General features: G+C 34.8%; 1 protein-coding gene across 8 annotated transcripts in view; it reads left to right on the plus strand.

The window, feature by feature from the left end:
- The window catches only part of KANSL1L (KAT8 regulatory NSL complex subunit 1 like), a 117,470-nt gene that overhangs the window by 91,912 nt on the left and 2,392 nt on the right, over positions 1-23,166 (plus strand). For 7 of the 8 annotated variants that reach the window (XM_073218167.1, XM_073218161.1, XM_073218160.1 and 4 more), the window contains 8 exons: positions 1,964-2,071; positions 13,395-13,523; positions 15,646-15,761; positions 16,464-16,588; positions 17,817-17,871; positions 18,399-18,434; positions 20,946-21,058; positions 22,951-23,119. In XM_073218167.1, coding sequence (XP_073074268.1) covers positions 1,964-2,071; positions 13,395-13,523; positions 15,646-15,761; positions 16,464-16,588; positions 17,817-17,871; positions 18,399-18,434; positions 20,946-21,058; positions 22,951-23,119 — 851 coding nt within the window. The remainder of the gene's footprint in view (positions 1-1,963; positions 2,072-13,394; positions 13,524-15,645; positions 15,762-16,463; positions 16,589-17,816; positions 17,872-18,398; positions 18,435-20,945; positions 21,059-22,950; positions 23,120-23,166) is intronic. The other variant, XM_073218164.1, reaches the window with a different exon arrangement.

Genomic DNA, 23,166 nt, shown 5'->3' on the forward strand with positions numbered 1-23,166 from the left:
CATTTTTCTGAAAGAAAATTGTCCATCTTTAGGTATAGCCAACCTTTGAACCTTAAGTGATCTGTAATCCACAACTGAGTAAATGAAGTATACATATATAGCCCACATCCCTAAAGTAGCTTTAAGTTTCCAGTTCTTGATTTCTGTTAGAACCTTTCTACTCTTACCTATATTGTAACTGAATAATTACTTACGGTAAAAAAAAAAGGAAAAAAACAGAAACATTCTTCACACTGGAAATCTCCGGTTCTTCTATTTTTGGGAAGGTCTCGATGGGCTTTTGTTTCCTTTTCAGCTTTTGGTTCACATCATCCAGAGATATTCTTTGTGAAGCATTAGTTTTTGTACCTATTCCTGCCCTGAATCTTATGTTGTTTTTGCCAGTATTAGAGTGGGTTTTTAGCTATACCATGCTTTGGAGTAAGTTCCTGACAGGAACTATTTTATTCCATCTTTGCAGAAGCCTTAATAATAGAAGGAAATAATAATACACACAATAATGCCACTAAAAATTTGTCTTAGCACACACTGGGCCCTATAAACACATGATATTTTCTTGTTTAATTCTTGGAATAACCCCATGAGAATAGATACTGCTATCCTCTTTATCTTACATATGAGAAAATTGAAGCTTAGAGATGTTAAATTACTCATCCAAGATTATATAGCTAATAAATGATGGAGGATTTCACATGAGGTAGTCATTCTCCAAAGCCACACTCCTAACCTTTATTCTTACTGCCTGTTTTCTTATTAGTAAATTTGTGTCTCTGATGATATAACTCTGAGAGCTAATACAAATATATTTCATTTCAATCCTCTTATATCCTCACTAATAAGTTAAGATTTAGCTGCCTCACTTCCTAATTAGGTTTTTCCACTTCTTCTTGCATTAATGTAATAAAAATCTGAATCTCTACTGTATACTTGGGTCTAAGTAGATGCAAGGAGTAGAAATACAAATGAATCCCTCAAGTTACTTGCATTTAGCTTAAAACAGCTGAAATATAAACTAAGTGTAATAAAGTGTTAGGAAATATTTTAATAAAAGACCACAGGTCATGGTGTGGGTGCTAAGAAAGGTATATGGGCAGAACAAGAACCTTCCATACTTACATCATGTTTTCTCACAAACAGGCAGTATAGGTGACACTCTTTTTATAAAAGCAAGGGATATTTCCTTGGAGAAACAAACTTAATGTTTTGATAATTGGAAAATGTCAGAATCCTGAAGCATGTAAGCAGTATATTTATATTCTTATTTTCATTTTGTAATATTTTTCACATGATTATAGTGCTAGGATTGAAATCCATCTACCTCTGTCCTTGGGACAATGACGATATTCATGAATCCATTTTTTCCCCCCCACACTTGAGTATGAACCTGCCATTAAAATACATCTCCTTTGTGTAAAATCCAGACCCTTCCAGAGTCTACCCTGTTTTCGTAAAAATAAATTCTTTCAGTAGCTAACCTTTCAATATACCAACGGCTTTATAAAATATTTCTTAGGAAAAAGTTTAGGTGACTCTATTAATAGCTGCTTTTTAAGATGATTTTGTTTTTGCATTCTTGATAGAAGAAAAAGCCCTTTAATAAATGTGACACACATCTACTTCATTACTTATCTCCTCTTTTGGTTATGAAAGTATAGTATATGAACATAATGATTTGAACATCTAAGTCTATTTAAAGGAGAGCTAGTTTGAGAATAGTTTTAATCTTTGTTAAAGTGGATTCATTTTGTGACTCATAATATATTAGCATTTTTTTTTATTTAGTACATACAATCAGAAATTTCTCAAATATTATTACTGATGTGCTTGGAAAGAATATTTTGCCACTTTAGATAGTTGTGACTTTGCAAGCTTTTGCTTATTCTAAGCTTATTTATGAAAAAGCAGTCTTGATATTAGCATTTGTAAAGAGTGGTGTTCATTGAAAATAATTTTATTCTTCCAGATATGCCTCTTCATTTTCACTTGGAAACATTGTTAAGAACAAGTGAAATAAAAGGAGATCTTACTGAAAATAAATGTGTAGGAGATTGTATCATATCTCGACCACCTGGTATGTCATTTACAAATCTCATACTCATATGTTTTACATCTTTCATATACTTATTTTTGCCTTCCAAGGAAATAAAATTTAACAAGGGAATAAATTTAAATCTGTACTTTTTAGTGTTTACTTTTCACAAATCACACACACACACAGAAAATACACAGGTGAAACCCTAATAAGAAATGTATAATATTTATTGAATGAAAATGATACAATTGATATTGATAAATAAAAAGTATTTAAGTAAATGTAGATAAACAGCATTCCTGGATGGTAAGATTAATAAGGATATCAACTTTTCCTCTTGGTTTATATGTTTAATGCAATGTAACTTAAAGTTGTCATAGAATTTGGTTAACTTGACAAAATAATTATAAAGCCTATTAGGAAGAACAGGAAAATATAAAAAGAATTGCTGGATAAAATATGAGAGAACCTAGCCCACATCATAGGGAAACATGACAAAAACCTGTAATAGCATAGATTCCATTTTGCTTAAATTTAGGAAAGTAAATCCATGAAGCATTCTACAAAGCTTATACTTCACTATGTAAAGGAAGAATTGTAAATCAACAAGAAAGTGGGTAACTATTCAGTGAACAATATTGTTAGTCTTTTTGGGAAAACTTGTTTACATACTCATTTCATACCATGTATCAGAATAAATTCTAGTTGGCTCCAAAAATTGTACATAAAACACTAAAATTATAAAATAAAACTTGAAGAATTATAATAAAATGTTTTAGTACTATAATAAAATGTTGGGACATCATCTCTGCTTGGAAGCAATCAAAAGAAGAAAAATACCAACATATTTTGACTATTTGCAAAGCTAAAATCTCTACGCCAGAGAAAACTCATATAAACTAAGATAAATTATTCCCAGATATAAATATAAAATAATCATTTATCTCAAAAATTCAAGAATCAACTGAATGGCTGTTTAGAGTCCTGAAAGGTAGAAGATTTTAAAATAAATTTATAAAAATTAGGTATATTTATAAATTTATAAAAATTCCAGTAACAGTATGTAAAGGAATAAATTATCCTAGACATGTTGCCAATGAAAATATAAAATATCTAGGACTAAATTTAACAAAGATCTACAAGAACAAAACTTCAAAAATCTACTGAGAAATATAAAATAGGATCCTATATGGGAAGAAATACCCCTTTCCTGTCAGGAGACAGGTATTGTAACTTAAAATATGATTCCCCAGATTCATTTATAATGTAATTCTCATCAAAATCATAGAGGTATTCTTTTGGAACAAAATTATAAATTTATCTTAGAGAAAAATGTTGAATAGACTTTTTTTTTAAAGATCATAAAGAGAGTCACATATCAAAATTAAAAGGCATATGTCAGAGATACTCCAGGTTCATTTCCAAACCATAGCAATAAAGGGAATATTGCAATAAACTGAGTCAAATTATTTTTTTGTTTTCCCAATGAATATAAAAGTTATGTTTACACTATACTATAGTCTGTTAAGAGTGCAGTAACACTGCAACAATGTACATATCTTAGTTAAAAAATACTTCATTGCTAAAAAATGCTAACTACCACCTGAGCTTTCAGCAAGTCTTTCATACCTTTTGCTGGTGGTGGGTCTTGCCTGGATGTTGACAGCTGCTGGCTGCTCTGGGTGGTGGCTGCTGAAGGTTGGGGTGGCTGTGGCAATTTCCTAAAATAAGACAGCAATGACATTTGCCATGTCAATTGACTCTTCTTTCATGAACAATTTCTTGGTACCGTGCAATGCTGTTTGATAGCATTTTGCTCACAGTAGAACTGATTTCAAAATTGGAGTCAGTCTTCTCAAACCCTGCTGCTGCTTCATTAGTTAAGTTTACGTAGTGCTCTAAATCCTAAGTTGTCCTTTCTACAGTCTTCACATCATCTTCACCCAGAGTAGATTCCATCTCAGGAAACCACTTTCTTTGCTCATCCATAAGAGGCAACCCCTCATGCATTAAAGTTTCACCATGAGATTACAGTAATTCAGTCACATCTACAGGCTCCACTTCTAATTCTAGTTCTCTTGCTCTTCCCACCACATCTGCAGTTACTTCCTCCACTGAAGTCTTGAATCCCTCAAAGTCATCCACAAGGGTTGGAATCAGCTCCTTCCAAACTCCTGTGAATGATGGTATTTTGACCTCTTCCCTGAAGCACAAGTGCTCTCAATGACATCTAGAATGACGATTCCTTTCCAGAAGGTTTTTCTTTGCCCAGATCCATCAGAGGACTCACTGCCTACGGCAGCAGTAGCCTTACAAAATGTGTTTCTTACATAATAGGACCTGAAATCAGAATTACTCCTCGGTCCACGGGCTGCAGAATGAATGTTGTGTTTGCAGGCATGAAAACAGCATTAGTCTTGTTGCGCCTCTCCGTCAGAGCTCCTGAGGGACCAGGTGTGTTCTCCATAAGCAGAGCATTTGGAAAGGAATCCTTTTTTTCTGAGCAGTAGGTCTCGACAGTGGGCTTAAAATATTCAGTGAATCATGCTGTAAACAGATGTACTGTCATCCAGGCTTTGCTGTTCCCTTAGAGAGCACAGGCCGAGTAGATTTAGCATGATTCTTAAGGGCCCAAGGATTTTCAGAATGGTAAATGAACACTGGTTTCACTTAATGTCACTGGCTGCATTAGCCGAGTCCGCACTTTAAAGCCTTGAAGCCGAGCATTGTTTCACCCTTCCTAGATATGAAAATCCTAGATAGCATCTTTCAAAGGCTGCTTTGTCTACACTGAAATTCTGTTGTTTAGTGCAGCCGCCTTCATTAATGATCTTAGCTGGGTCTTCTGGGTAACTTGCTGCAGCTTCTCCATCCGCACTTGCTGCTTCACTTTGTACTCTTATTCATGGAGGTGGCTTCTTTCCTTAAACCTCATGAACCAACCTCTGCCAGCTTCCAACTTTTCTGCAGCTTCCTCACCTCTCTGAGCCTTCATGGAATTGAAGAGAGTTAGGGCCTTGTTCTGGCTTAGGTTTTGGCTTAAGGGAATGTTGTGTCTGGTTTGATCTTCTGTCCAAAGCACTAGAACCTCCTCCATAGCAGCAATGAGGCTGTTTTGTTTTCTCACATGTGTGTTTACTGGAGTGGCCCTTTTAATTCCATCAAGAACTTCTCCTTTGCATTCACAGCTTGGCTAACTGTTTGGTGCCAGAGGCGAAGCTTTGGCCTGTCTCAGCTTTCAACATGCCTTCCTCATTGAGCTTAATCATTTCTAGCTTTTGATTTAAAATGAGCAATCTGGGACTCTTCCTTTCTTGGACACTTAGAAGCCATTTTAGGGTTATTAATTGGCCTAATTTCAGTATTATTGTATCTCGGGGAACAGGGAGGTCCAAAGAGAGGCAGGTTGGGGGATGGCCGGGGAATGGCCAGTGGATGGCAGTTAGAACACACACATAGATTACGTTCTCCATTTAAGAGTGTGGTAGTGGCACCCCCAAATAATTACAGTAGTAACATCAAAGATCAATTATCACACATCACCATGACAGATATAATAATGAAAACATTTGAAATATTGTGAAAATTACCAAAATGTGACACACAGAAAGATAAGGTGAACAGCTGTTTGAAAAGTGTTGCTGACAGACTTGTTCATTGCAGGGTTGCCACAAATCTTCAATTTGTAACAATTGCAATGCCTGCAAAGTACAGTAAAGCAAAGCACAATAAAATGAAGCATGCCTGTATAAAGCTATAATCATTAAAATACTGTGCTGTTGATGGAAGCCAGATCAAGGGAACTAAATAAAAGCCTAGACACACCTGCATCCATTAGGTGATGGAAGTGGTATTCCCTACTAGTGTGGAAATGATGGCTTAGTCATTAAATAATAATAACCAGTTCTTATGAAGGATTCTTTGTTTCGGTACTAGTTGAAGGACTTCTTATTTGTTAATTTCTTTATTCTGCATAATCCTTTAAGGTAGGTATTAACTATTTTCCTCCTTGACTAGCCTTCTCCAAATCACAGTTGAGTAGTAATGTCAGGATTCAAATCCAAGAAGTCTTGGCTCATGGTCCATGCTTTAAACAACTAAGTTTTTCTGTAATTGGTGACTGTAAACAATGACTTTTCAGAAAAAAAGAAAATGAGACTACCTTATAGAACACATTAAAACAAATTTAAGGTGGATGAACGCTAAAATGCATTTCAGATGAAGTTAACTGTTTAAAATGATGTCTTAAAAGAATTATAAGAAAAAGTAGGTATATTCAATGATAATAATGAACTACTTATGTGCCAGACACTATGCTAAAATACTGGTTTTTTTCGATTCCTATAACAAGTTTAAACATTACAATCATCAATTCTGGCAAGACTGTGCAGTAAAAACGACTCTCAAATATTTCAGGCAGCATTAAGAATTGATAAAACCTTGTTAGAAGTACTGTGAAATGCATTACAAGGCCTTTTAAACATTTAAAAAATAAGCTTATTAAGGAAAAGAAAATACTTGTGTACTTGCTCACAACAAATGTTTATTAAACGGTCAACTCTATTCTGACCCAGTAAATCCAAGCTCCTAGTCTAATCCTAAATGTAAAACCACCTTTATTCACAAATATATTCATGTTAAATTAGAAACAAGTCAAAAAGCATAATGGAGATATATGGTTATCTAAAACAGTGGAATTCAACAGCTTTTAAAAATACTGTAAAATGTTAATGTAAGGGCAGAAACATTTATCAAAGGATGTTAAATAATATAAAAGGACAAAAAGTTTTGCTTCTATGTATGGCACAGTTATAACCATGTAAAATGTGTATTCTTATATCAATCAATTGCCAAGTGTGGGCCTTTTTGAGATCATTATTTGAGTAACTTAGCTGCACACGTGTGCATGCATACACAAACACAATTGTTGAGGCAATCAGAAATTTTAACATGTCTTTTAATGAATTATCAACTACATGTTTACAACTTTTTAACATCAATGAATTAACTACATGTAATTTGTTACGTGTAATTGTACATGTAAATGACAATGATTACATGTAATAATGCATGTGATTACAAACACATGCACACACAGTTAGAAATTAAAGCTGACATATAGATAACAAGATATATCTAGGATTTTCTTTTAATATACTTCAGCCAAAAAAGTTAAGAGAGCAAGATGAAACACGATTGGTCACCAGTCTATACCTGTTGCTGCTGAATGATAGATATATGGGAGTTCATTATTCTATTCTTCGTTTGTGTTTGTTGAAATTTTTTCACAGTAGAAAGTTAAAAAAAATTGAAAGCACTATAGACAACAGTTATCTATGCTTAAGGAAAAAAAGACTAAAGAAATACAGGAAAATACAGGTTACATCCAGGTATTATTTTCATGATAAAATTCTACGTTGTAGAATTTTTCCTGTGACTAAATCTTTTTAAATGTATGCATAAAGATGCTTACTTTAAGAGTGGCCATAATACAAACAATATAACAGCAACTAGTTAAGACAGCTAGTGAATATTTTGGTAGTATTGTCTCTAAAAAGAGCAATGTTAGTCAACCACCTGAAAAAGTAACAAAAGTGATTAGATAAAAAGTACAATTATACATATATCTAAATAAGTTACTGCATTTTGAAATATGAACTGTTTGTATATGACTAAGAGTATGCAAAAATGAATCATATGCTGTTATGTGTAATGAGGTGATCATATGTCTTCTAATACTGCTCTATTTATCGGACTTAAAAAATAGGGCAGTGTAAATGTATTAGGCACAGAACTAATATGAGGGTACCAATAATGTACATGTTAATAATGGGAAATTAAGAACTAGGAATGGAAGACATGAGTTGAATGCTTCAGTAATATTACAGAAATTAATGACATAATGTTTTGTATCCCATCTCTCCCCTATTTTCTCATTCCCTACCACTCCCAACCCAAATAACTAGGCATTAATAAGGTTTCATATTATGTAAGCATCTGTCTTCAATAGTTGGTCATTAATTTTTCTTGAACTGTTGGCAATTTCTGTAGAATTAAGTAAGACTAGAGTTCATCATTTATTGCACATCTTCTCTGTGCCAGGCAGACTTAAGTGCTGAAGAATCAGAGGTAAAGCACAGGAAAATTTTTTTAAATATTGAGAAGCAGATACACAGATGACTACTAAATGATACAGGGGACACAGAGATGGTAAACATTTTAAAAAGAAGAGGAAAGGCAGAGGACAGGTGAAGTCATGGGGAAAGGGCTAGAAGAGAATTCCAGAAAGATGCCAACTATAGCTTTAAACTGGAACTTAACTGGGATTTAATGTAATTGGAATTTAAAGGAAGGGTGAAATGTTCCAAATCAGTTTCTAAAACTTTAATGTGCATCTGTTTAGATGACTTGGAATATTGTTAGTATGCAGAATCTGATTCAGTAAGTCTGGAATGGGGTTTGGGATTCTGTATTTCTAACAAGATCCCAGGTAATTCAAATGCTGTTGGGCCTTATTAAGTAATGTTTTAACATGGTAACAAACACTTAACCTGTCATGGAGCCATGAAAAACTGTGATGTTTTGAAGTACATACAAATAGCCTGGTACTCTTGTAGGTAAATTGTGTGAAGGTAAGCAGATGGATGTTTGTGTGCTTTGACACAGAGCTTGGGTTTATCCTGTACTGTCCATTAGAGTTGGCAATTACAACAGCACGACCTTCAGGTAACAACAAAGTAGGGAAAAGACAAGTTGTAATTTGTTGAAGAGTGAATAGATGATTCACTCTTGAGGAATCTATTCCTGAGGAAATTATAAGGAACCACCAAAGTCAATTTACTCATTAAAAAACATTCAGTCATCTCAGGCACAGTCGCAGGGGGGTCATCAGATGAGAAATTGGGGATCAACAGAGGTGAAGCTTAGAACCTCACCCCACCCCCCCGTTCTGAGAGAAATCTTCTGCATCCGTGGATGTTTTATTGCCCGTGTCTAGCTTGGATTAACACATAGTCTACAGGCACACACCTGATCATCTACATTTGCTCTCTTACAGCACTAAACTATGTTTTCTACCTTTATCTTGCATCTACCTACCACTGAAGCATTTTATTAAAAATAATAATAAATGTGGTATCCACATATAAATCAAGTATAAAAATCAAACGAATATTCATATTTGAACTGTTTATAGTTCATAATGTGTGATCAAGACCGAAAGTTTCTGTGATGACTGCCCTTGTACTGTTCACCATGTCACTTATTCACTATGTAAGAATTTGTTCTCCATGTAAGAACTTGTTCGTTATGCTTCAGAAGATTGGAGACTGACGAAAATTAGGCTTGGGGTGGATTAATGATTGTTCATTGAGCATTGACTCCCCTATACAGAATTTTATTGTTGTTAACAACCATTTGATCAATAAATATGAGAGATGCCCTCTCAAAAAAAAAAGAAAAAAAAAAAGTACAGACTTCCAATTGTAAAATAAATAAGTAACCGGGATGTAATGTATAGCATAAGGAATATAGTCAAAATATTGTAACAACTTTGTATGGTGATAGCTGGTAGCTAGAATCATCATGTATAAATGTTGAATCACTGTGTTGTACACCTGAAACTAATGTAATACTGTGTGTCAACTACCCCTCAATAAAAAATCATTATCTACAAAAAAAAAAAAAAATTCAGTCATCAAAGGCAGTGACCGTTTCAGATACAATAAGTTTAGAGATATGCAACTGAATGCAGAATAACCAGGATTTTCTCTAAAGATTATAGAAATAGCAAAATTTGAATAGCTAATGGTATTTCTTGATTTTGATCAGGTGGTTATGTAATGCCCTTGTTTTTGAAAAATCTATGTTGACCTATTTTTCATGTATCTGCAACTTAGTTTCATTGAAGTTCAGAAAGATAAAGCAAATGTAATAAAATGTTAACATTTGGCAAGTCTGAGTAAAGGGTATATGGGACTTCTCTGTACTATTGCAACTTTTCTGTAAGTCTGAAATGTCAAAATAAAATTTATTAGACAAATGAGAGGAACAGTAGTACAACCAACATAAGCAAGCCAAAAAACCTGGGACTTGGCCTTCTTCAGCTGTATCTAAACCTTCCTCATATCTAAACCTATTGTAGGTGTTAACCTTGTGTTTCAAATCTGCTCTTCTGTCTACATTTTACCATTTTCACAGTCCAACCTAATGAACCCTGATCTGTATTGCCGCAATAGTCTCATCAAAATTCCCCTGCAATCCCCACATTGAGTGGTCTTTCCAAAATGCAATTTTGTCACACCTGCTTTCCACCCCCATTCCTTTAAAATATTTGACAGATGGAATATTCTTAATAGAGGATATTCTTAATAAATTCATAACTACTTAGGATGGTACCTGTGTAGTTTTCAGCATGCTTCCTTACTCTACACTATCTAGCCACCAAATGTGTCCTGCTCCCTGCTGCCTTGGGCCTTTGTGTATTCCATTCTCCCATCCAGCTGGCTATTCTTCCATTGCCCTGGCCACCAGCTATTTCTGTTCATAGTTGAAATCTACCACTTTACCTGGGGAAGCCAGTCTAGAAATCTCTATTATGTACTCTTATTAACTTCTATAGTGTTTATTTTCTCTCACATTGGTTGCAGTTTTTGAGAAAATGCCTGTAAACTACACCAGGAGCAGGCAATATTAGTTGTTTTAAAGACCTGCTAATTTGTGTTCTGTGAATCCGTTTTTTTTTTTAAGTTGATTCTTCCATTTGTTATTTGTACCACTTGCTTGTAGTGTTGATACTCACCATGCCTATTTTTACTCATCATGGTGTTTCCAGGGCAAAACATAGTGCCTGGCATGTAATTGGCTTTCTAAAAAGTTTTACTGAATAAATAAATGTGAAGGATGGGAAGGCAAGGGATAGAGATACTGGGCTCACCTGTCTTTTAAAAAGAATCTAGGATTGGGAGAGCAAGAACTGAAAGGTGAGAGGGTCATTATAAATACGGCAGGTGAAGAGAATGTGTGGAGTTAAACTGATAAGATTTTCCTACTGTTTCAAGAATCCATTGTGACCTTACAAGATACTAGAGCATGAGAAAAAGGAAAGGGTAAACACTTCAGAGTAAAATTCAGTAAACTGTCACCATACTTAAGGTTTCTTCAAAATGTTTAATGTGTTTAGAAGGCAAGGAGAGTGGTAAATCTGCTCTTAGGAGTGAATTGTCTGAAATTTGCTTTAAAGTACTCCACAAACGTTTCCATTAAAATAGTGGGCAGTATTGGAACACCTACATGTGCCTTGCACATACACATTTTAAAACCTAATACAATTCTAGTTACCCCCTTTTTAGAAATGAGTTTATTAGAATTATGCCTGTCAGCTTATTTGTTCTATTTAACATCTCTGAATTCAAGCATCTGGGTGTAAGTTGGGGGACCATCTTAGAATTCTACCATTTTCCCCGAGTGCTTTAAAGCCAGTGTTGTTTTCCTGTATCTAGTTTTGCATTGTCAATTTCTCATTCTTCAATCTCTTCATCCCTTCTTGCCTAACTTTTAGGATATCTTGTGACGTGCTGTACGATTATGATTTTCCTTCCATTTGCTTTGCCACGCAAATGAGTTCTTGAAATCTTAGGGTTAGTATCAATTGTAGAAAAAATTTTAGCTATCATTTCTTCAATTATTGCCTCCCATTCATCCTATTCTTTCCTGGTACCCAATTTTGGTTTGTCCTGTTTTCCCTATTTTCCATCACTCTGTTCAAGTTGTGCAATTTCTTCTCCAACCCAGTGATGTTGATTTTCAGCTGTGTGTCCACTCTGTCAACCCAGTTACTGATGATTGGTTTTAAATTTGAATTATATTTTCCATTTATGATGTCTCTCTAGAGAGGCCTTTTTTCTGTTGTTTCTGGCAATATTAGTTGTTTTAAAGACCTGCTAATTTGTGTCCTGTGAATCCGTTTTTTTTTTTTTGATTCTTCCATTTGTTATTCGTACCACTTGCTTGTGGTGTTGATACATTTTTGGAGTCTTAAAAATTAATATTCACTGTTAGAACTGTTTTGCCCCTGCTCTTTATGGGGTCCCTTTTATGGAAGGGGTAGAGATTATTTTCAGAGGCAGTTAGGGATGGGAAGGACATGTTTTTAAGTGGAGCACTTGAGCCCACCCATCCATTTCTCTGCTCAAGACTCTCAGATTTTGTCATCTACTAAACAGATCACCAATCAAGGACCCCAGTTGAGGTGTTGGCCTGTGTAGTTATCCTATCAGGTGTTCCAGATAATTGTCCTGGTCCGTTTCCCTTCCTTCCAGCTCTTACAGCACCTTTGACGAGGATCACATTTTTGTGGCAGTAATTTTTATGTGCTTTTGCACTGAGTTTGCTTTTCAAATTTCCATGTGGTATTAGTCTTTCAGAGATTCCTCAAAATTCTGCTCTACTTATGTTTTCCCTTTTGCTTGTTAATGTGGATGTGCAGATATGTGAATGTGTCTATGTCTAAAAAACTGCATCTATCATTTTTAGCGTGCTTTGCCTTCTTTAAATTAGTAGTGGTAACTGTCAGTAGGCCATGCTCCTTTTTTTCATTGTCAGTGAGAATCTGGCATTTCAGCCTACTGATCTATTTCTCTATTCCTTTCCACATCTCCAAACCCTTGAAAACAGAAGCCGATTTGGTTATTAATCCAGTACTGGACACTGTGGTTCAGATAGGCAACAATAATCATGATGAAACTAAAATATTTATTGTATACTTATCATGTCAGATATCCTTCTAAGAATTTATTGTTATAATCCCATGAAAGCTATTATCTCTGTAAATAGATAAGGCAGCTGAGTCACAGAGACATAGTTTTTAAAAATGCACTGCTTTAAAAAAGTGAAAAAATAGTATTACACTGTCAAGAGGTTGATGAAATCTGGTTCTTGCTCCCCAGTCTATTCTGATTCTGTAGATTCTTACTTGCTCCTGAGTTATTTCCTGATTTAAGGGTGAGCAGGAACTAACTTAAGGATTTCAGATAATACTCAGCCAATATTTACAGATCTGAAGCAATATTCTGTACGAAACTTTGTAATTTAGAAGACTTTGAGAACCTAGCACCTTTCCTATTCATCCCCTTCGAATAATGGAGCAAATATAGGAAACTGGGCACTCGGTGTTTATAAGGAATCTTATTCTGGGTATTTTCAGTTTAGGAGTATTCTGTATTGGTATGTTAAGTATTCATCTCATTATATGTATCTTTGTAATTACATGTTATTAATATTCTGCTGTAAGTAAATAGACTGTGTTCATTATTTGTGCTAAGGAGCTAAATAAAACTTTGTATTTCCTTTCCATTTGTTGCAGTATATAATAATACTCTAAATCAATGGAGAAACGGATATTCTTCTGCTTGCAAGCCTCAAATAAGGTCAGACTCTTCTGCAGAGCTGTTACAGGGAAGAAAGAAAAGACACTTGAGTGAGACAGCATTAGGTAAGTTAAAGTGAGGATATGAGGACTAATTCTAAAAACTGAAAATAAAAAATGTGATCTGCAAAAAACCCCTGACTCATGGTGGTTTATAATCAGAAAGTCACTAATTACACAAAACATCCATGGTCATATGAACATTAAAGAGTCTATTAATGTAGTCAATTAAGAGTCATTTCTGGACTAGAAACCCACTCACTTTATGGCAAGTAAGAATTTCCTTCCTATGTTCCCTGACTAGAGTTATCTTCTACTAACTGACCTCCTGGACAGGCCTTAGTCTCAAAGGTTATGTTCTGGACTCAAAATATGTCAGTACAAGGTTGCCTTATAGAAATGTTACCATTTCTGGTACACACTGTGGAAGTATCGATTCACTGAAAACTTCGTTAGAATGTTGAGAAACTGGACAAGACTCATATAAAGTATAAATCAACCAACTAGTTCAATTCCCTTTAGGAACTTACAGCTCAAGATCATCAGTAGAGGTATCTTTGAGTCTAGAACTCTTCTAGTAATACAAAGTGGGCTTTGTTGTGGTGATTTGAGATGAGATAGTTACCATAGTTACTGCAAATGATAAAAAATAAAAGCTAACTGTAAATAATATATTTTGAATAGCAAACCAATGATATACTTTTGGTACTGTTCATTGTTCCAGTGGACGTAACAATATAAATTGTCCCAGTGGTTCCAACACTACACACATTCAAGAATTCCCAAGATGCAGTACGTAAACACAATTAGAGACTACACCTAAGATGTACTGAACTGTTTATACATGATGGCTTTAACACATTTATCACTACTGTCTAGAAATCCTGTTATAACAGACCAAGTCACTATCTTATCAGCTACTGTGGTACAAAATTAACACCCTCCCATATGCATAGATTTCATTGTTAATGCCTCAATGTTGAGATAACGAAGAGTCACCTAGCTTTTGAAGAACTTTCATATATGTACGGCTCTTCACTGACTTACATTGGGTTACATAATGGTAAGTAGAAAATATCCTAAGTTGAAAATGCATCTAATGTACCTAACCTACCAAACATCACAGCTTAGCCTATCTCAAACATACACCACTTATTAGCTTACAGTAGGGCAGAAGTGTCTAATATAATGCCTATTTTAATAATGAAGTGCTGAATACCTCAGATAATTTACTGACTACTGTACTGAAAGTGAAAAACAGAATGGCTGATTGGGTATAGAAAGGTTAAGTTTATTGATTGTTTACCCTCATGATAACTGGCTGACTGCCACTGTCCAACAAGCATCACATGCAAGGATTGTACCACATATTATTGCTAGCCTGGTAAAGTTCAACATCTGAAGTATGGTTTCAACTGTGTATCACTTTTGGACAATTTGTAAAGTCGAACCATTCTAAGTTGGGGACCATCTGTGTACTGAAATATAAGAAAACTTTAAATAAGATGCATTATGAAATACACATTACCTGAGATGTAAAATGGTTCACAAGAATTAATAGATCCACTTCAAGTTTGATGGATATACAGGGATAGAACAGGTAAAATGCTGTACTACAAAGTAACTAGACCACACTCTAAAGTGTAGAATACCTGATGTAGTCTCTCTTAACAAGTGTCATGAAAATGAACTCTTCTAGATTATAAGAAACCTAGGAAACAGTAAACAATTTCAATATGTGGATCCTGACTAGAGCTATAAATTTTAACTAGAAGAATATAAACATGCACTGGATTTCATATTTTACATTCTACAGGAGAATTCCCAGAAAGTAGAACAGAAAGTCAAAGATATAAAAAAAAAAAAAGAATAGAGAAAGAAAATTAAGAGAGTAAGTCTTGAAGGTTCAACTTCTGAACAGGATTACAGAAAACCTGAAGAGAGCAAAGGGAAGGGATGAGATTTTGAAAGAAATGTTATGAAATGTTTTGGATAAAAACTGTCTAAACTCTAGAAAATGAAAATAATTGTGGGAGGACTGTGGTAAGATTTTTTTTTCATTTCTTTTCTTGATGCAAGAATTAAAAAAATTAGTAAAATCAGACATAAGGAATCACGTTACCTAAAAAAATAAACCCCACCAGTCACATTTAATGTATGATATTCTCAATGGTTCTTTCCATGGCAGGAGAAAGAACTAGATTTGAGGAATTTGCTTTTCAACGCACAGAACCAGGATCCCACAGCAGTTTTACTGCTATTACTGTCAACGTGTTATCAGGAACCCAGAGTTCATCATCACAAGTAGGTCTTTTGTAAAGTGAACTCTAAAATGACTTTATATAGACTTTTAAAACAAACTTAATTGGAAGGAAAAAAAAAACCTCATAATTTTGTTAATCTATAACAGCTTTACTTGCTAGCACATATTAGCATATTTAGAACTATCAGGAAGCAATGAATTTGATTTTTATTAGGGAGTCAGTTGTTCATTAACCCTTGGTTATGGCTTTCATTTGTGTTCTTAACTCTGTTTTGTTGTTACCTAGTCAGAGTAAGAGATCAGAAGGTGAGAGAATTTAGGGAAAAAAGTGTGAGGCTCAGGGACCAGGTACACCTAAATGAAGAGTATAATGATCTAAATGGCTCACCAAATACATCCATGGCCTTTCCTAGTGAAAGTTTGTTAAAACTTCATTTCATTGACATTCAGGGTGCTCTATGGTAATTTTTTCTATTAAGAGTTTTGCATATTAAGGTATTCATTTTTTTGTCTTAAAAATAGGCTTATGTGTGCACACAAATGTACACTGCATACCTGCTAAAAGGGATTATATTGGTTTACAAAGGATAGAAAATATGACTAAAATGTTAAAACATACCTAACAATGTATCTATAAAACTCACGTATCAGATAAACTCATATAATTGCACTGCAATTATTGCTTGATAAAACTCATGAGTATGACAGGTAACTAGACACTACTGTGTAATCCTATTTTGTAGAATACTGCACGACGGAGACTGCGAAGTGAGAGCTCTTATGACATAGATAATATTGTGATTCCCATGTCATTAGTAGCCCCAACTAAGTTAGAGAAACTCCAATATAAGGAAATACTGACTCCAAGGTATGTATATTTTCTTTTCGTGAATAAAATTTTCAGAGCAAAGTTAGAATTTTTATTAATGAAAGATGTTTTCCTCTCCCTTCCATTTGTATAGCCATGGAGGGAAAATGGTAACAAACCTTTACATTACTCATGATGAAAAAAAGCACCATGTAGTACCCCAATTTACTTCTGTTTTTATTAATTGGGATTTTAAGACTTACTTACTTTAGCATTCCTAGAGTCTCCTTCATTGAATATTTAGTTATCTACTATGTATATATGGCATGAAAAGGTACTTTAGAGATGGTAAATAATTAAAGTAACAAATAATCCATGTTCTTTAAAATGGAGGTTTGTACAAAGTTGCTAAGAGTTCAAAGAAAGCAGCTCCCTTTGCATAGGGTATTCACACTCTAAGACAGACACCTGTGACAACAAAAATAAGATTCTGACATACTGCCAAGCCAGCAATAAACTCATTAACTCAAAAGATGAGTGGGAAAGTCTGAGAAGACATGGAGGGGAAGGTAGAATGTATTCACATAGGGAGACCACAATAAAGGCACACGGTGAGTGTGCAAGGCTAAGCCAGAGCCTGAGGTTAGAAAAGTTAGAAGAGGCTGGAAACAGACATGAGCTGGGTGAAAACTACAGTATTCCTTCCCATCTTTATTCTAGTTAATTTCTATTAATCATTATTACTTTGGGGTATTAAGAGTATATTTAATACTCTAGGAAGTATTATAAGGCTTCCTACAGAAAATCTGTTGATATATTTCTACATAAGGAGTATTTGTGGTTATGATGCAACAATGGTTTTCAATTTACAGTGGTAGGCTGGCGCAGACTGGTCAAGCCACTGGTTTGATAGGAATTCTGTGATCTAGTTATAACCTCAGAAGAGCCATGATGAGATTCTTCACACAAACAAACTGGCAAATGCTATAAAATCAGGACTTTTATTTATTTTTGCTGAGCCAGTTTATCAGCAACCACTGACTTAATTCAAAGTTTAGGACATTCTTAGGTATAATAGGCAGCCATGTAGAAGAGACTATTTATTTAAAGCCTCATCTTCTCCTTGTCCTTTTCTCGTAATACAAATATTTTTCTTTAAAAAATATATTAAATACAACCATTTGAACTATGGAAGTCCCGAGGAGAGACTGCACTACTGCATTAGCTATGCTTAGAGAGTAAAATCGCTGCGTGTTGGTATAAAAGTCGAAATTTTTATCTTCCACAGCTGGAGGATGGTGGTTCTTCAGCCTCTGCATGAATGTAATGTAGGTGAAGAAGAGGTAAGCGGCATTTCACTAATAATTGTACTTTATGTATTATGAAGCCTGCTTTATTTGATATTTGAGGAACTAAAGAGAAAAATGTAAGTCCTTTAATATACACTGAGTTTTCAAATAATGAATAGTTCTTCAATAAAGATATTAGAAAAATGTTCTTGTGCAAAGACAATGTATAAAGAAAACCAATAAAATATGCTACTATACTTTTTGCTTACATGAGTTATTAAAACACTGAATTTATGTGAATACATATATCCATTTCCAGTATTTTTCTGCATGAGGAGATTGAATCTTAATATTCAAGCCTACAAATGGCATGTTCAAAGCCTTGGGAAAAAATTGCTTTTGAACTGGAGAAATTTTGGAATTTAATGTAGTACATACATCATGTAATACATGTAGTGAGTTAAAGGACAATTCTCAATCAAATATTAATGTTTCTACAGTGAAATATTTACAGGAAATGGAATAGCCTCCTATCAGATCAGGCTAAGTCACCAAATCATGAAAACGTTTTTTTTTTTCAGATTTTTGGAATTGCAGGAAAAGGACTGTGGACCTGTGTGGGTAAAAATTACACTAAGACAGTAACAATTACAGGAAAAAATACTATATAACCAAACTAATTCCAAAATGACGGTCTGTAGAAGCAGTATTATATAGAAGATATTTCTCTCACAATTTCTTAACATCCACTGATTACATTTTCAACTACTAAAATTACTTCCTAATGCCCTTCCCTCTTTTAATGCATTCTTCCTAGCCAGAGACCCCAAATTCTTAAGACACAATAACCAGAGTCTTAGAACTCCAGATATATCATTTGTTAAAGTAACTCATTTATCTCAGTTTTACTTTTCTTTGATATTAGTACATTCCTTGAACAGTATACTCCATAATGGGCAATCAAGGCAAACTTTTCATTGAATAAAAGCTTTAAGAATGTTTTATGTAAATGAAAGCACAGTGAACCTATTTGTAGTCTTAAAAACATGACCCTATTGAAAACAATTCCATTCATAACTGCATCAAAACCAATAAAATAACTAGGAATAAACCTAATGAAGGACGTGAAAGAACTATACTCCAAAAACTACAAGATACTCATGAGAGAAATTAAAGATACCAATAAATGGAAACACATGCCATGCTCATGGATAGGAAGAATTAATACTGTCAAAATGGCCGTCCTGCCTAAAGCAATCTACAGATTCAATGCAATCCCTATCAAAATACCAACAGCATTCTTCAACGAACTAGAGAAAATAGTTCTAAAATTCATATGGAACCACAGAAGACTCCGAAGAGCCAAAGCAATCCTGAGAAGGAAGAATAAAGCTGGGAGATTATGCTCCCCAACTTCAAGCTCTACTACAAACCCATAGTATCAAAACAATTTGGTACTGGGCACAAGAACAGACCCATAGACCAATGGAACAGACTAGGGAGCCCTGATATAAACCCAAGCATATATGGTCAATTAATAGATGATAAAGGAGCCATGGATATACAATGGGGAAATGACAGCCTCTTCAACAACTGCTGTTGGCAAAACTGACAGCTACATGTAAGAGAATGAAACTGGATTACTGACTAACTCCATACACAGAAGTAATCTCAAAATGAATTAAAGACCTGAATGTAAGTCATGAAACCATAAAACTCTTAGAAGAAAACATAAGCAAAAATCTCTTGAATATAAACATAAGCAACTTTTTCCTGAACACATCGCCTGAAGCAAGGGAAACAAAAGGAAAAATGAACAAGCAGGACTACGTCAAACTAAAAAGCTTCTCTACAGCAGAGGACACACTATCAGCAGAACAAAAAGCATCCTACAATATGGGAGAATATATTTGTAAACAACATATCCAATAAGGGGTTAACATCCGAAATATATAGAGCTCACATGCCTCAACACCTAAAAAGCAAATAACCCAATTAAAAAATGGGTGGAGGATCTGAACAGACACTTCTCCAAGGAAGAATTTCAGATGGCCAACAGGCACATGAAATGATGCTTCACACTGCTAATTATTAGGGAAATGCAAATTAAACCACAATGAGGTATCACCTTACACCAGTTAGGATGGCCAACATCCAAAGGACAAGGAAGAGCACATGCTGGCGAGGATGTGGAGAAAGGGGAACCCTCCTACACTGTTGATGGGAATGTAAATTAGTTCAACCATTGTGGAAAGCAATATGGAGTTTCCTCAAAAAACTAGAAATAGAAATACTATTTGACCCAGGAATTCCACTCCTAGGAATTTACCCAATGGAAACAAGATCCCTGATTCAAAAAGACATATGCACCTCTCTGTTTATTGCAGCACTATTTACAATAGCCAAGATATGGAAGCAAACTAAGTGTCTATCAGTAGATGAATGGACAAAGAAGAGGTTGTACATATACACAATGGAATACTATTCAGCCATAAGAAAGAAATTCTACCATCTGCAACATGGATGCAGCTGGAGGATATTATGCTCAGTGAAATAAGCCAGGTGGAGAATGACAAGTACCAAATGATTTCCCTTATCTGTGAAGTATAACAATGAAGCAAAACTGGACAGGAACAAAAGAGCAACAGACTCACAGACTCCAAGAAGGGACTAGTGGTTATCAAAGGGAAGGTGGGCGGGTGGGGACGGAGGGAGAAGGGAACTGAGGGGTATCATAACTGACACACATGGTGTGAGGGGGATCACGGGGAAGACAGAGTAGCACAGAGAAGACAAATAGTGACTCTGTGGCATCTTACTATACTGTTGGGCAGTGACTGCAATGCGGTATGGGGAAGGACTCAATAATATGGGTGATTGTAATCACATTGTTTTTTATGTGAAACCTTCCTAAGAGTGTATTATCAATAATACCTTAATAAAAAAAAACATGACCCTATAGTAGAAAGTTTTTAACTCTATTTTGGAATTTGAAGCTCATCTCATTAATAGTTGTTCTTTCTATTAAGACTGTATTTCATAGTCTTATTCCTATTGGTCTCTCGAGGAATTGACACCTGTTCTCATAGTTCAGAGTGTTTCTGACAAAACTTTATTTCTAATTCCAGATAGAAAATCTTTCTGATGAAATCTTCTCCCTAAGACACAAAAAATATGAAGAGAGAGAGCAAGCCGGATGGTCACTATGGGAGCAAAGCAAGTGGCACCGAAGAAACAGCAGGCAGGTGTTATAAACATAAAATCCCAAACCATGTAAGACAGGCACAGTCGCAGGGGGGCCATCAGGTGAGAAATTGGGGATCAACAGAGGTGAAGCTTAGAACCTCTCCCCCCCTGTTCTGAGAGAAATTTGCTGCATCCGTGGATGTTTTATTACCCTTGTCTAGCTTGGATTAACACATAGTCTACAGGCACACACCTGATCATCTACATTTGCTCTCTTACAACAATAAACTATATTTTCTACCTTTATCTTGCATCTACCTACCACTTCAGCATTTTATTAAAAATAATAATAATAAAGAGAGAAATGTGGTATCCACATATAAATCAAGTATAAAAATCAAACGAATATTCATATTTGAACTGACTGTTTATAGTTCATAATGCATGATCAAAACCGAAAGTTTCTGTGATGACTGCCCTTGTACTGTTCACTATGTAAGAATTTGTTCTCCATGTAAGAACTTGTTAGTTACGCTTCAGAAGACTGGAGACTGACGAAAATTAGGCTTGGGGTGGATTAATGATTATACATTGAGCATTGAGTCCCCTATACAGAATTTTATTGTTGTTAACAACCATTTGATCAATAAATAGGAGAGATGCCCTCACAAAAAAAAAAAAAAAGTACACACTTCCAATTGTAAAATAAATAAGTAACTGGGATGTAATGTATAGCATAAGGAATATAGTCAAAATATTGTAACAACTTGGTATGGTGATAGCTGGCACCTAGAATTATCATGTATATAAATGTTCAATCACTGTGTTGTACACCTGAAACTAATGTAATACTGTGTGTCAACTACCCTTCAATAAAAAATAAGTAAAAAAAAAAAAAAATCCCAAACCATGAAATCCATGTAGAATCAAAAAAATTCAGCACAAATAATAAGACCATGAAAAACATACCTTAGTAACATCAGCTATTTGTGTATTACAAGTGAAATGCTCCATACACTGATCTTACATTCAAAATGTATGTTGGCTAATTACATAATGATGAAACAAGTTTCTCTATTTTACTCCACTGTATTACTCATGCTCATGGTCAGGCTTAGACCAATAGAGTTAACAGCATATAATGTGACAATTCTCCCTAGATAAAGTAGGTCATTTCAATGTATCATAATAATGGACCCAACTCTAGGGATTAGAATCTGAGTAATTTTAACATAACCACTTCAAAAACATATTTTTCTTAAAAACAAATTCTCAAGAAACCTGTCCAGTCTAAAAAGCAAATAATCTAAAATACTTAGAACATGACTTTGAGGGAAGGAGGATTAAATCCTAAAAAAACATAATTAGTAATATATTTGAGAAAAATCCAAAGCATTTTGTAATGTAGCCAAACTCATAAAGATCATGTTCAAGTCTCTGTTACTTTAGTGTGGGGGCTTCTCTCATTTAATTAGTATTGTTAAAACACACTTCTTTATTCAGGGCTCAAGATACCCAGATTTTTTGTAGATCCTTATTCCAAGAGTTATCCTAACATATATATATTCAATTCACATCTTTCTCCAAGTCCAGAGAGAGAATTTTCCATAACTACAGAGGAAAATGTGAATTGAGTCCTTCATGGATGACACTGCAATAATTACAGGACACTTTCGGGACTCAGAAAAGACTGAAAGGGACAACTAACTATCCTCTCTTGTTTTCCAGGGAAAGAAACCTAAAACCTGCTATTATAAATTTGACAAAGAATTCATAAAATACTATTTAAGTCTTTGAGCATGAGGAAGATCAGCAGATGAATTTTTTAAAAATCTCTTGGGCAAAACTGTTTAAAGGAAACCTTCTAAGTTAAATTAGTGACACTTTGGGTTGTTCAAAAAGCATCAAGACTTCAGGAAATAAATGTTTTCTTGATTTTCTTGCTAGAGCATACAGTAAAAATGGTGAAGGACAGGATTTGCTTTTGAAAGAATACCTTAGTGACTCCGGTGGTGGTCAGCACTGTGCTGCTCAAAGCTCTAAGGAGCTTCCTTCAGCCAGTCAGGATCTGAGTGCACATGGCTCACCTTCATTGAATCAAAGTCAAGAAATCAAGGTAAGTATAATATACATGACTAAAGATCCTTTTAACCTTTGTTGCAA

This window comes from Manis javanica, chromosome 12 (genome assembly GCF_040802235.1).
Source record: "Manis javanica isolate MJ-LG chromosome 12, MJ_LKY, whole genome shotgun sequence".
In the NCBI taxonomy this organism is placed as follows: Eukaryota; Metazoa; Chordata; class Mammalia; order Pholidota; family Manidae; genus Manis; species Manis javanica.